The following is a 14,687-nucleotide window of genomic DNA, read 5'->3' on the forward strand; positions in this document are numbered from 1 at the left end:
TGGTTACCTCTATCATCACTATTTATATTATGATGGCCATGCAAATATTATTTACAGCAAAAGCAAGTAGAATCCTATGGTATCCTTTCTTGTTCAACTTTTTATTTGTCCTAAATTATCTTATTTTCTTTTGCTTAATTTGCTATTTTATCTATCTGAGACTAACTCTCCTTTCTTTTCATAGAGCTTTTTGTTTTCCCCACAGTCTGTCCATAATTGCTTTGTTGTTCCTTTTACTTAATTTTCTGTGTATCTTGCCAAATACATCATCAGAACTACCAAGCATCTATTTTATCAATATTATTTGTGGAAGTGGTCAAATATATCAGATAATCTATCTGTCTTCTACCTCCTCTTTCTCCCCATCCCTGACCCCAGACCTTCTTGCATAATCCTTCATCCTCCTCTAGTATGGAGTATTTTTTTTTTTTCTTCCCCTACTGTCTGGAAATTTCACATGATAAGCCTTTGGTGAGGATGATTTGTGAAGGTGACAATGGGACCTTTCTAAATCTCAGGGAATTGTCTACCCATTTTAAGCAATTTTATGTAGGGCACCCGGGTGGCTCAGTCAGTTAAGGGTCCAACTTTGGCTCAGGTCTTGATCTTGTGGTTCATGAGTTTGAGCCCCATGTTGGGCTCTGTGCTAACAGCTCAGAGCCTTGAGCCTGCTTGATTCTGTGTCTCCCTCTCTCTCTGCCCCTCTGCTGCTCGTGCTCTGTCTCTCTCTCAAAAATGAATAAACCTTAAAAAAAGTTTAAAAGTAACCAATTTTATGTAACAATTTTATTTTATTTTATTTTATTTAAAAAAATTTTTTTTTCAACGTTTTTTAATTTTTGGGACAGAGAGAGACAGAGCATGAACGGGGGAGGGGCAGAGAGAGAGGGAGACACAGAATCGGAAACAGGCTCTAGGGTCTGAGCCATCAGCCCAGAGCCCGACGTGGGGCTCGAACCCACGGACCGCGAGATCGTGACCTGGCTGAAGTCGGTTGCTTAACCGACTGTGCCACCCAGGCGCCCCAATGTAACAATTCTAAATAAGCAGATTTTGAAAGTGTATTTTAAATATCTACTACCATTCAAGGACTGCCTTTATTTTCTGGTTGACTAGATTTTCATGGTAGGGTGAAGGGAATTCTCCTAATAATGGATAAAGTACCACATCTGGATGCCTAAAGTGTCTGGCAATTAAAAGAAGCATTTGCTAATATATAATCCAACTCCTATTTTCTGACATGTATATTAATCTTAGAGTGAGTTATCTAAATTTTGAATCCCAGATAATTATTAAGAATATATTCTCAGGTAATTTCTTGTGTACTTGTCACTATGAAAACTAGTTTTTAATATATGAAGTTAAATGTAATTTTAAGACACAAAATATGTTTTAAAAGCTTGTTTTACATACTGTTTTTTGTTAGCTGCCTTAGAAACATTACACAATAATAGGGAATTAATTATCCAATAATACCTTCCCTCCTTGATACTTTATACATGTCGAATATTTGGTTAATTCTCCTGGATCCTAAGTAGGGCAATAGCATTGTTTTAGTTTACTGAAGTAGAAATTAAGGCCATTGCAATTCATGATTAGGTCTTCTTATGTGGACTTCTTATTCTCAGATAATGCATTCTCCTGTAAAGGAGGATACATGTTTTCCTAAATAATCCACTATATAAATCAGGAATGGTGCTGACTCTTTAGAGAAGGAGAACTTATTTTCAGTGTTTTTCAGTATATTTTAATCCTATTCCTTTTGAGATTGATGCGATTCAAGCAGCATGCTATTCAGTTGAATTCTTGTGGAACATGGCTCTATACTTTCATTTGATTTTTTTTTTAAATTTCCTACGAACATCACTGGAAGAAAACAGTGTTTCTGAATCCTTAAGATCTTAGTTGAAATGCTCAGCCCTTATAGCCTGTACAGCAGAGATGCAATGTCTGTGATCAAATCCTCCTCCCAGAATGCACTGCTATTGGAATGCCCCTGGCCTCTGTCTAGATCTAGTTTTGAAACAACTACACATCTCAGGATGCATCACCCCTTCACCCTTCCTTTTCTGTCTTCAGTCATATTGTCCACTCAAAGTTGTGGACAGACATAGGAGTGGTAAATCCCCAGGGGCAGGTGCAGTTTGACCTCTTTGCCCGAGATTTTCCCCCCAGATTTTTAAGAAATTCGGTGGTGATGGGGTTCACACTGAGGAGTAGTAGAAAGCAGAGAAACACCTAATGGAGATTATGGCAGGATTCCTAGCTGGTTATCAATGGGCTGGTTGCTTACTTCCCTACTTGATGTCCTAAGACTTATAAAATTGAAAGTGCTTTTCTAATATCTCCATTTCAACTTACTTCCACATGTAGAGAGAGTGTTAGTGGTTAATTTGGTGTGGTAACTTATTTACATCAGTTTTCAGGGATTTTCCCAGGATTTTAGTAAGCATGATGGATTCTAAAGCTGTTCTCTGGGGATGCTGTACGTTTCTCCTGAAATTGTGGATACTTTAAAATGAATGATTTTGCTATTTGAGTGTTTTGTATAAGGGATTTCTTGGCACTTACACTTACACTGTATTACTGGAAACTATCAAAAATAAATTGTGTTTACTCAATCACCTAACTATGAAAACATTTGGTTTATTTCATCAGTTAGATTCAACATCACCTCTCTCTGAGGAACGGTTAAAGTGTCTTCTGGATGAATGCACACTCAGACAAAAATCCATGATTAGACTTTCTTCAGAAAGAGAAAAGGAAGACGTAGAGGATTCAACAGCCCAGTCCCCCCATCTTTCCAGATCTGTCCTCTCTGAGCTACTAAATGGGTCAGAAACAAAAGTCACAAGCACAGAGGTAAAAGATGCAAATATGTCTGAGAATGCAGAATGTGAAACATGTACAGGTTACTATCTCACCAAAGCCTTGACTGGGCATTACATGTCTCAAGCACTTGTCATCGAAGCAGAGAATTTGAGATGCCTCCAATTTCCCAAGGACAAGGTTATTAGTGACACAAAGGACTATTTTATGTCGAAGACTATTGGCATTGGGAGACTGAAAAGGCCCTCTTTCTTGGATGATCCACTGTATGACATCAATGTGAGCCTTTCATCTGAAGACCATCGTCTGGAAGTCAGCTCTCCAGAGAAACCAAAAATGGGTAAGGCGTAGAAGATGTGTATTTTGGTGAATAATACTAAGCATCTCAATATAAAGGTGTTATAGTTTAAGGTAGAACAGGATAGGAAGTCATAGATGGTGTCAATAGCATGCAACATAACAAACTTATCAATGTTTGTATGAGATCAAGGTTGGAATTAGTGCTCTTATGAGATATATTATTCCTACTGGTGATTAATACATATTCTGGGTGGCTATACAGGAAACAGTGATGATTTCAGAATGAAAGAGAATTTAGTTTGGACAGATACAAATAATTTGGATAGTTTGCTTAGTCTTTTAACTTCCAAATTTCAGTGATGAGAATTTATTCCAAGGGATGAATTTGTAAAATGTGAAATGAATTTTATTAGTGGTTTTATTAGTTTCTACACAAGTTCCCATCCCAGCTACTTGTATGCACTCAGGCATTTTGTCTTGATCCGGTGTTGCATTTTACAGTGGTACAATGGTACAGGTTATAAACACTATGGATATTTTTTGACATAAACAAATATTCAATTATTTATCTAAGTTAGAAGTCTAACATAATCTGTGTTGTATGTGGTAAGTCTATTTAAATAGCCTCAACTTTTCCTCTAATGTAGATAATGCTATTGATGATGTATTTTCTATTAAATCTATATCTTTCTATAATTATCTATATATTACCAATGAAGTCTATAATCTATTAATTCTGAACTAACTCCCCAGTCCCATATTTCTAACTGCCTGCTAGCCGGCTCCATGAGGTTATGGCCTCAAACTGATTTCCTCATCTTTCCTTTTCAACTCAGATTTTCCTCTTTTCTTTCTGTTTCCTCACTTACCCAGGTTCTGTTTGAGTCATCATTGAATCTCCTCTCTTTTGCTCCCCACCTTCAACCTTCAGTATTATTTGCTCTACTTTTGCAGTGTTTCCCATGCCCATCCCTTCTTTGTTCTTCCTGCTGCCTCAGCTGGACCAGAGTAAAAACCCTCTGATCCGATCTGGTCCATCCTCCCCGCCTCTGATCTCTCACCTCCTCCAGCCCCTGCTGACCCCCACTAAACAAACCCCTCCAAAGTACAGCTTTGATAGCCACACCTCCCAGCTCAGAAAACTTCTTGAACTCTCCACTGCCCGCTGAATGAAACCCGAATTCTTTCCCTTGATGTTCAAGGCCTCCACAGTCTGACTTCAATCTCTTTGTAATCACTGTCTACCTAGTTCTCTAAATGTTACTCAGGTTATGGCTAATCTTGTCTCAGGATTTCCAGTGCTTTCCTCTGCCCCTGTATTAGCCCCTACTCTTTTCTTCTGAAGAATGTTCAGGTACCCCTTCAATGGCAGATGAATTCCAACCCCATCCTTTCTGAATGTAACCTTCCTTGTTTCTCTCTTTTAAACGTTTGATTTCTCCTCTGAATGTCCAAGAACATTGGTCCCCTATCAGATCATTTCACACATACTGTCTTGAAGTTGTTATGCACACACACACTTTCTCTTCCTTAGAATTGTGTAGTATTTTTGAGGACAAAGATCCTATCTTTTGATTTATTGTTACTTCTGTGATGTCCAAAGTGCCGTCCTAAACCAAGTGCTTATTTAATAAATGAAACAATTTAAATTATCCAGTTTTAGAATAATATGCTGAAAATATAGTTCACGCTTATTCTTCACAGTGTGAATGAAAGCAGGTGGTATTGCTTAAGAGCTATGTAAGCCTTGGGGCACCTGGGTGGCTCAGTGGGTTAAGCGTCCAACTCTTGATTTTGGCTCAGGTGATGATCTCACAGTGGTGGGATCGAGACCCATGTGGACAGCCCAGAGCCTGCTGGGGATTCTCTCTCTCTCTCTGCCCCTCCCCCCCACTGTACTCTCTCTTTCACTAAATAAATAAATAAATAAATAAATAAATAAATAAATAAGGAACTATGCAAGCCTCACATTCTTTCTTTTTGGATAAAGCGTTGTCATCAGAGAAAGTATCTCCTCTTTGTCTACTGTAGGCAAACCTGCTAACTTTGTGGTGATTTATTGTATTTGGGATCTCATTCCCTTGGTAAGGGGGTTTAGAACAGCACTTTGCTAAACTATGACTTTGCTTCTATGGGAACTTGAGTCACACTGATGTATATCTGCTTCTGAGCAGAACATAACAAGATGGAATGAACTAGAACTTAACATGGCTTGCTGGGAAGAAGCTGTGAGGGTTTACCTACAACTTCATGGAACATGCCTCTGAAGGCACCAGATAACCCTAATGTACGATTAGCACAACTCTTGTGAGTTTGGAGGCTTGAGATGGCCTACATGTGAATATGTGAGCCACATTTTATTTTCTGTTTATTACATTTTTGTTTGTTACGTTTCTGTTTATTACATACTTTAAGGCATAGGTTCTGCACGATCATTTTGAGTGCCTGTCAGCGTATTGGAGGTTGGAGTTTTTCACTTTAGTAAGCTCAGTGTTCAAGATCGAAATACTTTGCTAATCAATTTTATTCTAAAATACTAAATGGAAATTTTATGCTTTCTACCAAAGGGAACACCAAAACTGAATGCCAAACCAGTTTTCTTGGCAAAAAGCCCTTTACAGATGTGACTTTAATGAGGAATAGCAGTGTTTTCAGCTGCAACATTATATTCAGGTCTTTCTTAGGAAATAGACACACATGAATGTGATTCAGAGCAGATTTCTAGAAACAGGCAGGAGTGAATGAGAAAGACCATTTATCATTTTCTTTCAGTAGCAAGTACTATTGTATATAGTAGTCTTTTTCTTGATGAACCGAGGTCTGTCACAAGTATTAAAATTCTTCTAGAAGGCAGAGTCAGATACAACTTCAAAAAGAGAACCAAACTGAATGCCACTGAGGTCCAGTTTAAATCGTGGTATTGAAAAATAAGGATTTGCCTCAGAGCTGTATTAAAAGTTCCATTTTTCTTGTGCTTTCAGCTTAGCGGTAACTACTGATAAAATTTGACTTTCTGGATACAACGTCCAGTGAATTCAGTGGACTCACTGTGGGGGCTTGAGGGGACTGATAAATAGGGTTTTCTCTTCCCCACCCAGGTCGGAACCAACTTAGAGATAGATGGACTGTGACGGATGCAGAATAAGGAGGTTGGCTTCATTGCTGATGAAATGTAGGGCGTTGTTGTGACCTGTGTAGGCAGCCAAATGGTCTTCCGAATGCTACGTCCTCCAAGTGAACTCACACACCCAGTCACTGGCAGAGGTGAAAAGACTCAAGCCTCACCTGTGGAAACCTGTCCATGTGGAATCAATAGCCTGGAGGAGTCAAGAAGCACCCTTGGCGGGGGAGGGGTGGCGTGCTAACTCCTGTGGAGGAAGGGGCTGAGCTGAGCTGTTTCTTCCCCCAAACTCACTGGTCAGAGAACTGGCTCTTTTCCCTTGTGGAGAGTGGAGGAGGCTGGAACGAGGCTGGATGTTTCCCCAGCGTAAGTTTTTCCACATCCAAGTGTGAGGAGAGCAGGGAGTAATTGTTCTTTGGTACCACCTAACCTCAGAGGCACCACAGAGTGTGCTGGAACTTCAGAGAAAAAGTCCTTCAGGTCTATGGTTAGTCTAGTATTTGATCAAATTATCTTTTTTTAAAACTTTATTTTTGAGAGGGAGTTGGGGGGGGGCGGTCAGAGAGAGAAGGAGAGAGAGAATCCCAAGGAGGCTCTGCCCTGAACCCTATGTGGGGCTGGAACCCATGAACCGTGAGATCATGACCTGAGCCTCAACTGAGAGTTGGATGCTCAGCCGACTGAGCCACCCAGGTGCCCCTACTCAAGTTCTTATGTTGACTTGCTTTCCAAATAATCCAAACCAAAAGGCATCCGTGCATGGACAGCATTCTTTTTCCCACTAAGTGTTTGAGTTCCTTGTCAACAGAAGCTCATATAGTAAAGAGGAAAATATGAATAACAAAAACAAAAATAATAGAATAGGGCAAAAAGGGACATGAAGCCTGTCACGTAGCAAAAAAAAAAAAAGGGGGGGGGTCAGAACTATACTAACTCTTCAAGGAAAACAAAATTCAATTTCCTTCCCATAGGACCCGTATGATGAATAGTGCTTTTAAAAATTTCTGTAACAAATGAGTCAGATAAGGTTGTTTTAAAAATAACAACCCTAAATGAAGACTGGGGCCACAGTTTTGGTTTGCTCAGGAAGTGTCCTGGTTTTACCACTGAATGGTTCTTGTCCTTGGAAACCTTTAGTCTCTGGCAAACTGGATGATTGGTCACTGTAAACTGAAAGTGAGAACAAGAAACCAGAGAGCAAATTAATGAGTTAAAGCTTGTAGTAGTGTGGGTGAGTAGTAGGATCCCAGACTAGAACATAGAGGAGCAGAGGGAGGGCTGCTGTGCCCACTCACCTGCATGATGTCACCTAGTGGTTGGGAGTGTGGACTCTGAGTGAGGCAGATCTGGGTTTGAATGCTTGCTCTATTAGCAGTGATCTTAGGCAAGTTACTTAATCTCTCTTCTCTACACCTTGGTTTCCTTATCTAAGATAAGATGGCTTTAATACTTACAATAAGGATCGAATGAGAGAGTCCACATAATTAGGTCAGTGACTAGACTGAGTTGGCTTATACTGGTCCCTCCTTATCTGTGGTTTCCGTTACCTGTGGTCCGCAGCATTCCAGAAGCAGGTGATTCTTCTGACAGTAGGTCAGAAGGTTAACGGTAGGCCAACACTATGTCAATGTCTGTGCCGTTCACCTTCATCTCCTCGTGTAAGCATCTTATCACTTCACATCATCACAAGAAGGGTGAGTACAGTACAAGACATTTTGGGAGCGACCATGTGCACAAAACTTTGATCGCAGTATGTTACTATTGTTCTATTTTATTGGTTATTTCAATCTTTTATGTGCCTAATTTATAAATGAAACCTTACCAGAGGCATGGATGTTTAGGAAAAATCCTAGTGTATGTAGGGTTTGGTACTATCTATGATCTCAGGTATGAGCTGAGGGTCTTGGAACATATTCCTTGTGGATAAGAGGGACTAATGTATTGAACATTTAATCAGGAGATTTCCCATAAAAGCCTGGGCTTCTGACTTTCCTGATAAATCAGCAGGTCCTTAAACCAGTAAGGAGAGCTGAGTGGATGTTCCCTTTAGAAGGAGCACATACATGCAGGGGGACATGGCCCCCTGTCTGCCCCTCTCTACTTCATGTGCCTGGGCATTTGGAGCCCTAGGATTTCCATCCCAGGTTATAAGCCCTTGCTGCTCAGAGTGTGGTTCAGTTACTGGGGGCTTGTTAGAAAACCTACTAAATCATAATTTACTAACAAGATCGCCCAACGATACTCACTGTGAAGTTTGAGAAGCACTGTTACAAACCATGGAGCATTACTCCTAACCGCTCTGAGCATCAGGATCATCTGGAAGTTTTTTGCTGGTCTGTATTATACCTGTGTCCAGGGCCCGAATCTGACTTACTTAAATTAGAGTGCCCGGTGTGGAGAGTTCAGTCTGCCGAATTAATGCAAGCTGCGAGATTTTGCCTTGCTTATTTGAGAAATAGGTGTTTCGGTTTAGTTGTAACAAAGCTCATTTATGTTCTCTGTTGCGGGTTCTCAGAACAGGTTCTACCAACAGTGGTAATGTACCATCTGAATATGCTTCAAGTTTACTTGATTGTAATTTTTACTTAGGTATCTTTAAATTTTATTTTAATTCCAGTATAGTTAACGTATGGTGTTGAATTAGTTTCTGGTGTAAGATACAGTGATTCACCATTGGTTGTAACTTGATTGTATCTTGAGGTGGTTGTATGTGGATCGGCTTTTGTGAAGGATGTTGGGGTGATTTGAAGGGGGTGAGTGTTAGTATACGTCCTTAGACCACCTGAACAGTTCCCAAGGCACTGGATTGTTTTGAGAAAGTTTTCTTTGTTGTCACACAGGCTTCCCAGTTTGTAGTGGAGCCCTGAGATTCTAGAATAGTAACACTACTAGCTAACCTTTTTTTTTTTTTTTCCATTAAAAAATAGTTTGGCTTGCTCTTAGGGAAATACTTGACTCATCCTTGCCTTGATGAAGTTCTGTTTCTCTCAAACTGTGAGTGCCTTCAGGCTTCCTAGTTATTGTTTGCTAAATTACTTTTGCAAGGCTACTCACTGCTTTTCAGATGCTCTTAGTAACTTAACCTCCCAAATTTATTTGATCAAAATACCAGAGCTGCTCTATTGCAAGTGTCCAGTGGTAATCACCTTTTGATGTAAAACTTGAGGATATAGTAAGTTTATATTTGTTAAGCTTATCTTTTCAAGTTACTTTCACCTAATTTTCTTTCAGCCGGTTCTTGATTTGAGGTGGACTTTTCATATAAATATGTGCCACTGATTATTTACTCGATCTACTGATAAAATACCACTTGATCATTTTGTTTAGTAGTGTAAACAATGGCATGTTGGAGTGTTTTGATATTATAATGTATTACCATTTTATCAGTTAATGAGAACTTGTGATTCCATTGCTTCATTCATATTGGGTAAAATGAAAAGATGAAGATTGTCACTGCAGACTAGATCTATGGACCAGAAATACTGGCATCACTAGGAGCTTTTAGAAATGCAGAGTCCCAGGCCCTACTCCAGACCTACTGTATTAGACTCTGCATTTTAAAAAGATGATCCAGTAGGTGATGTATGCTTGTTAATGTGTGAGAAGCTCTGGTCTACTAGTCACTCTACTCCAGGGTTGTGGAAAAAAAAACCCAAAAAACTAATGGTGAAAATAATGTCAATTATTTGATAATGTGCTCAATCCCTACTTTTTCTTCTTAAATTTCATTTTAATGAAGATACTACCTTCTCCAGTTTGTTTTACCTCTCTAAACATCCCTCCTGTACTGCTTTTGGGTAAACTTCCCCTTTGACAACCAGAGCAAGCATATCCTAGGTTGGGTTCTCTCCTGTTGCATGGCTTTATTTGGAGACAGAAATAGCCAGTATGGGATCATCTATGCTTTGTATACTTTTGGTTTTCAAAGCTCTCTACTTGGCATCTGCCTCAGAGCTGTCTGGCATTTTAAGCTATACTGAGTCCATCCCTTAGGCAATGCTTCTTACCTTTGGTAACATATTAGAATGACTAGGTGAGATTGAAAACAGACTAATGTGCCTGGGTTCCATCCCAGATGAATGAAATCTATTTCTAGGGGTTGGCTCTGGACATCAGTATTTTTTTTTTTTTTTTTTTTTTTTTTTTTTTTTTTACACAGTGGTTGACATCTTCATTGCTTTGGCAGTGAGAGGCAGGTGCTCAGAAGCTCTTCGTGGGGTGGGCCTGCTTTCTCTTTACTATCATGGGCTTGTGGCTGCAGGGGTTGGCGATGACTCTGCCAATGGCAGCCATGCGCAGATCTGAGTGGTACTTGTTCTTGCGGATCATGTGCCTGATGCTGCTGAGGGGGACCCAGGCATTCTTGTTGACGGTGGTCCACACGTAGGATGTGGCAGGTTTTCACTGGCCAGATTTCCGCTTCATGACCACCACTACTACCCTTTTGCCCTTGGCTGCCGGCTTCACGCCCACAGTCTGGCGGTGCATCAGCCCCTTGTAGCAGAGGGAGTTGTGAGCCTTCAGCTTATTGGACTCTGTGATGTACACCTGCTTCTTCCTCTTGATCAGGAAGCTGGAGCAGTTCTGCACGACCACCCATTGTAGGCGGGCAGACATGGCAGCAGCTCCTTTCACTATGGCAGCCAGAGGTGGAAAGACTGCATACCAGTCTTTTTGAAAGTCCATGTTGGAGGACTCAGGTGTGTTGGGTGATTCAGTTGTGTAGCCATTGCTTTGAAATCACTGTGCCAGGGTTCTACTGTGCTCATTGTATTCATTCATTAAGGACATTGCTCTAGGATATAAGGAATAAGGCCTAATCACTGCTCTGCTTTATTTCATAGTCCATTGAGGAAGGCAGGAACTTAAGCAGAGAACCACAGCAGGGGCGAGACAAGTGTAGTAAGAGCTTCTGGACAGGTGCACAGCAATACCACAGACAGGATGATGAACGTGGGGAGGTGGGGAAGTGGCATTTAAGTTGAGCCCCCAAGGATGATGATCTTTTACTGGGTGGGCGAGAAGCGGAACACTCCAGATAGAAGAAATAGTACTTGCGGAGGCCTGGGTCATGGTCTTATCCTCATCTCAGGGGTGAGATATTGAGGTCTGTTTCTCATATATCCCGCCTTCCTCCCTGCTTAATATTACTTCTCCGTGTGTTCACAATATCACTGCATTTCTCACTTCACTCTCTGAAACTCCAGATCATTTGTCATTAATTAAAAGATTAAAAAAAACATTACTGACATATAATTTATATACCTGTATTCATTTCCTGTGGTTGCCACAACAAATTATTACAACAGAAATTAATTATCTTGAAGTTCTGGAGGCCTGAAGTCTGAAACTAAAGAGTCAGCAAGGCCATGCTCTGCCTGGAGACTCCAGGGAAAAATGCCTCCTTGCTTCTTCCATTGTCTCAGGCTATTGAGAGGCTATTGCTTCTTTGGTTTCCTTGCTTTGTGGTCACATCATGCCAATCGCTGTCTCTGTTTTCACATTGCCTTTTTTCTCTGTGTGTGTCTCTCCAATCTCCCTCTGCTTTTCTCTCTTATTAAAGTTTATTTTTTGAGAGAGATAGCTCGTATGTGTGCATGTATGAGTGGGGGGGGGAGAGAGAGAGAGAGAGAGAGAGAGAGAGAGAGAGAATCTCAAGCTGTCAGCAAGGAGTGGACTTGGGGCTTGAACCCATGAACCGTGAGATCATGACCTGAGCTGAAATGAAGAATCGGATGCTTAACCAACTGAATGACACAGGCATCCCCATACCTCTACTTTTCTCTTCTAAGGATGTTATTGAAAACAGGACACATCTGGATAATCCAGGATGCTCTCATCTGAAAAATAGTTATAGTTTTAGTTATATCACCTAAAAATTGTGGTTATTGTTTTCAATGTGCAGATGAAGAGGAGACTGAAGATGTGACAGAAGAATGGAAAGAATCTTGAGCGATGACTTTCTGGGCGTGCTTGCTTTGAAGGAAGTTGGTAAATTAAACTGTTTTCTGAATTCTTACATTCATGGACTGCATCTATAGAGACCATTCCTCAAATACTGATTTTTAATATTTGGATTCTCTCTTCCTAGGTTTTGCTTCTTTGATATTTTTGAGACATGGGGTGCATTTGGTCAGTGATTTTTTTCTTCACTGAAATGCCTGGTGAAATTGTGTTTTATTGCTAATCTTGCAACATCAGGGATATGTTATAAAACCAACATTTTACGTATGTGTGTGCTTTGTTAAAACTAGTTGAAGTACTATGATGACTTTGTATTTGATTTTATATGTTACAACTTCATTGTGATTTAGACAGATGGAATCACTATGACTTCTTATTTGGGCCCTGATTTTCCAGCTTTCTTCCCGTCTGGTGCCTGTTAAGTACAACTTGCCATAGAAAGAAATGAATTTTCTCAACAAAGCAATGTTAGCCTGGACTTTGCTTCCTTACTAGCAGTGGTATTTTGCTCAAGCAAGAGTTTGATTTACTTGAATTACTTGATTTTTATTACCATTTACCATCTTGCAGAATTTGCCTTTTAGAATGCAGCAAATAAATCATCCAGATTGGAAGGAGTTTATATGTCAGGATTTTGAGCAGAGGTTCTGTGCTTCACTTTAACTGAACTGCCTTAATCACATTCTCTCTGAAGCAAATTCTGTGGCTGCGGGATGGACTCTGATGATTGCTATACTCCAGGATTCATGCTTACTGTCCTAGATGGAAGTTAGGTTAATCTCCCTGGAATAACCTCTAGAAACTAGGGGCAATCCTAAAGAGTCAGCAGTAACCATGAGTGTTGAGGAGAAAGTGAACATACATCCACTGCAATTACTAACTTTCTACTTTCTCCCAATGAGAATACTATGGTAAACCCTCTAAATTTAAGTAGCTTGGAGACCAGAGGGGCAGATACTAATTAATTAGTAAAATATTAAATAATTTGTTCTTGCTCCTCTACATTAGACTTACAGATATCATAGAAAGAGACCACCACTTTCTAGGTGTTAACTTAATACACAACTATTATGAAAGGACCATATGAAGAGGTCTCCTATGACCTCTTCTAGGACCTTCTAAGGTCATACTTACGCAGCAGGGATGGATGATATTCTTAATCAAAGCGCCATAAGCACCACATAGAGAGGGCAAAGGGAAGACACTCACACTTTTTTCTCCAGAGGGCATTAAAAAAAAAAGTAGAATGCAGCAAATAAAGATGAGCTACTTAAGAAATGGTCTGGGGTACTATTGAGAGAGAAGTTTTGTCTAGTTACAAGTCAGTAACTTGGATTCATGAGAAAATTTTATGTCAACACTTTATACAATGAATTGGCACGAAGTCCAATTTATTTCTGATGAAAAAAATGAGTTAGCTATTGTGCTACCTTTAATGAAGGTTGGGGTAATAGGTATGTAGCATGATTCTTTTTTGCTCACACACATTTTCATCTGCTGATAGTTGAGGATGTTAATGATTGCTTATATCACATTTCCTTGACTTTGGAAAATAAACTCTATAGCTATTACATTTAGAGGAATGGATAAGCGATTTCTTTTTTGAGCCTCCTTTTTCAGTTTACATTAAACTAACAATGGTTCATAATGATGTCAATGTGTGACAGTGCAATTTATCTTGACGCTGAGTTTTGTTGGGGGAGGGTACCAGCAGATGTTAAAGTCATGCTGTTGGACGCTCCTAAAAATGACACATGCATTGTAAAGTTTGGGTCAGGGGAGGGGTGTTATGGGTGAGAATTTGCAGTGGTGACAGAGAGGAGCCATTTTTGCCCATCAAACTTTATGAAGAGCTCAGGTTTCTAAATCTCTGTGCTTCTGGTATTTGAGTGTGTGCAGTGGGGCTGGTTGGGGGGGGGAGTTTTTTTGGGGGTGGTGAGAGCTTATGGCTTTCTAATGTGTTTCTGCAAACGGTATTTGAGGCATACTGAGCTTTTCTATTATAGGAGTTTAAGAGAAGGGAAGGAATACAGAATGATCTCAAGTAATGGATTTTTTTCATGAAAAGAGGTGACACAGTTCATTCCTTAGCATGTCAGCTGAAGGTACTTCTAACAAGGATTGGTAAGCTAAATTTAGAATACAATTCAGATGAGATCAGGTGCATTCAAGGGATACAATATAATTCAACGCAAAGGCTCCAGAATTTTTTAAAAAAATGTTACCCTGATAGGGAAAGTGTTCTTATTAAAAATCAGTGTTATTATTTTAAGGTTCCCTCTAGACCTGATTCTTTCCCCCAGAACAAGATCGAGAAGAAAAACTATGAAAGAGCAAGAGCTAGCTCCTATTAGAAACAAATTTAGGATCTTAAAATTGAAGTTTTTTGCTATGACTTCTCAGGAAAACTACCCGCACCACCTTTATTGTAAATCCCCACAGGACCTAAAGTTTATTGCCCTTTAATCCAACT

General features: G+C 39.9%; 2 protein-coding genes across 2 annotated transcripts; one reads left to right on the forward strand and one right to left on the reverse strand.

Moving 5' to 3' along the window:
- The first annotated feature begins 2,470 nt into the window (after positions 1 to 2,470).
- LOC122468796 (fibrous sheath-interacting protein 1-like) lies at positions 2,471 to 13,865 on the forward strand. The gene is made up of 2 exons (XM_043555685.1): positions 2,471 to 3,169; positions 12,156 to 13,865. The coding sequence occupies exons 1-2, from the start codon at positions 2,632 to 2,634 to the stop codon at positions 12,200 to 12,202; spliced, it is 585 nt and encodes a 194-aa protein (XP_043411620.1). The 5' UTR covers positions 2,471 to 2,631; the 3' UTR covers positions 12,203 to 13,865.
- Positions 10,464 to 11,293, reverse strand: LOC122468798 (60S ribosomal protein L28-like). Its single transcript, XM_043555686.1, has one exon. The coding sequence runs from the start codon at positions 10,934 to 10,936 to the stop codon at positions 10,652 to 10,654; it is 285 nt and encodes a 94-aa protein (XP_043411621.1). The 5' UTR covers positions 10,937 to 11,293; the 3' UTR covers positions 10,464 to 10,651.
- Positions 13,866 to 14,687: the final 822 nt, after the last annotated feature.

The sequence above is a fragment of the Prionailurus bengalensis genome, chromosome B3, assembly GCF_016509475.1.
Source record: "Prionailurus bengalensis isolate Pbe53 chromosome B3, Fcat_Pben_1.1_paternal_pri, whole genome shotgun sequence".
NCBI lineage: Eukaryota > Metazoa > Chordata > Mammalia > Carnivora > Felidae > Prionailurus > Prionailurus bengalensis.

Coding starts and splice junctions, on each gene's coding strand:
- LOC122468796 (XM_043555685.1), top strand. CDS start 2,632: ATGAAAACATTTGGTTTATTTCATCAGTTAGATTCAACATCACCTCTC. Junction 3,170..12,155: donor TCCAGAGAAACCAAAAATGG/GTAAGGCGTAGA, acceptor TTCAATGTGCAG/ATGAAGAGGAGACTGAAGAT.
- LOC122468798 (XM_043555686.1), bottom strand. CDS start 10,936: ATGGACTTTCAAAAAGACTGGTATGCAGTCTTTCCACCTCTGGCTGCC.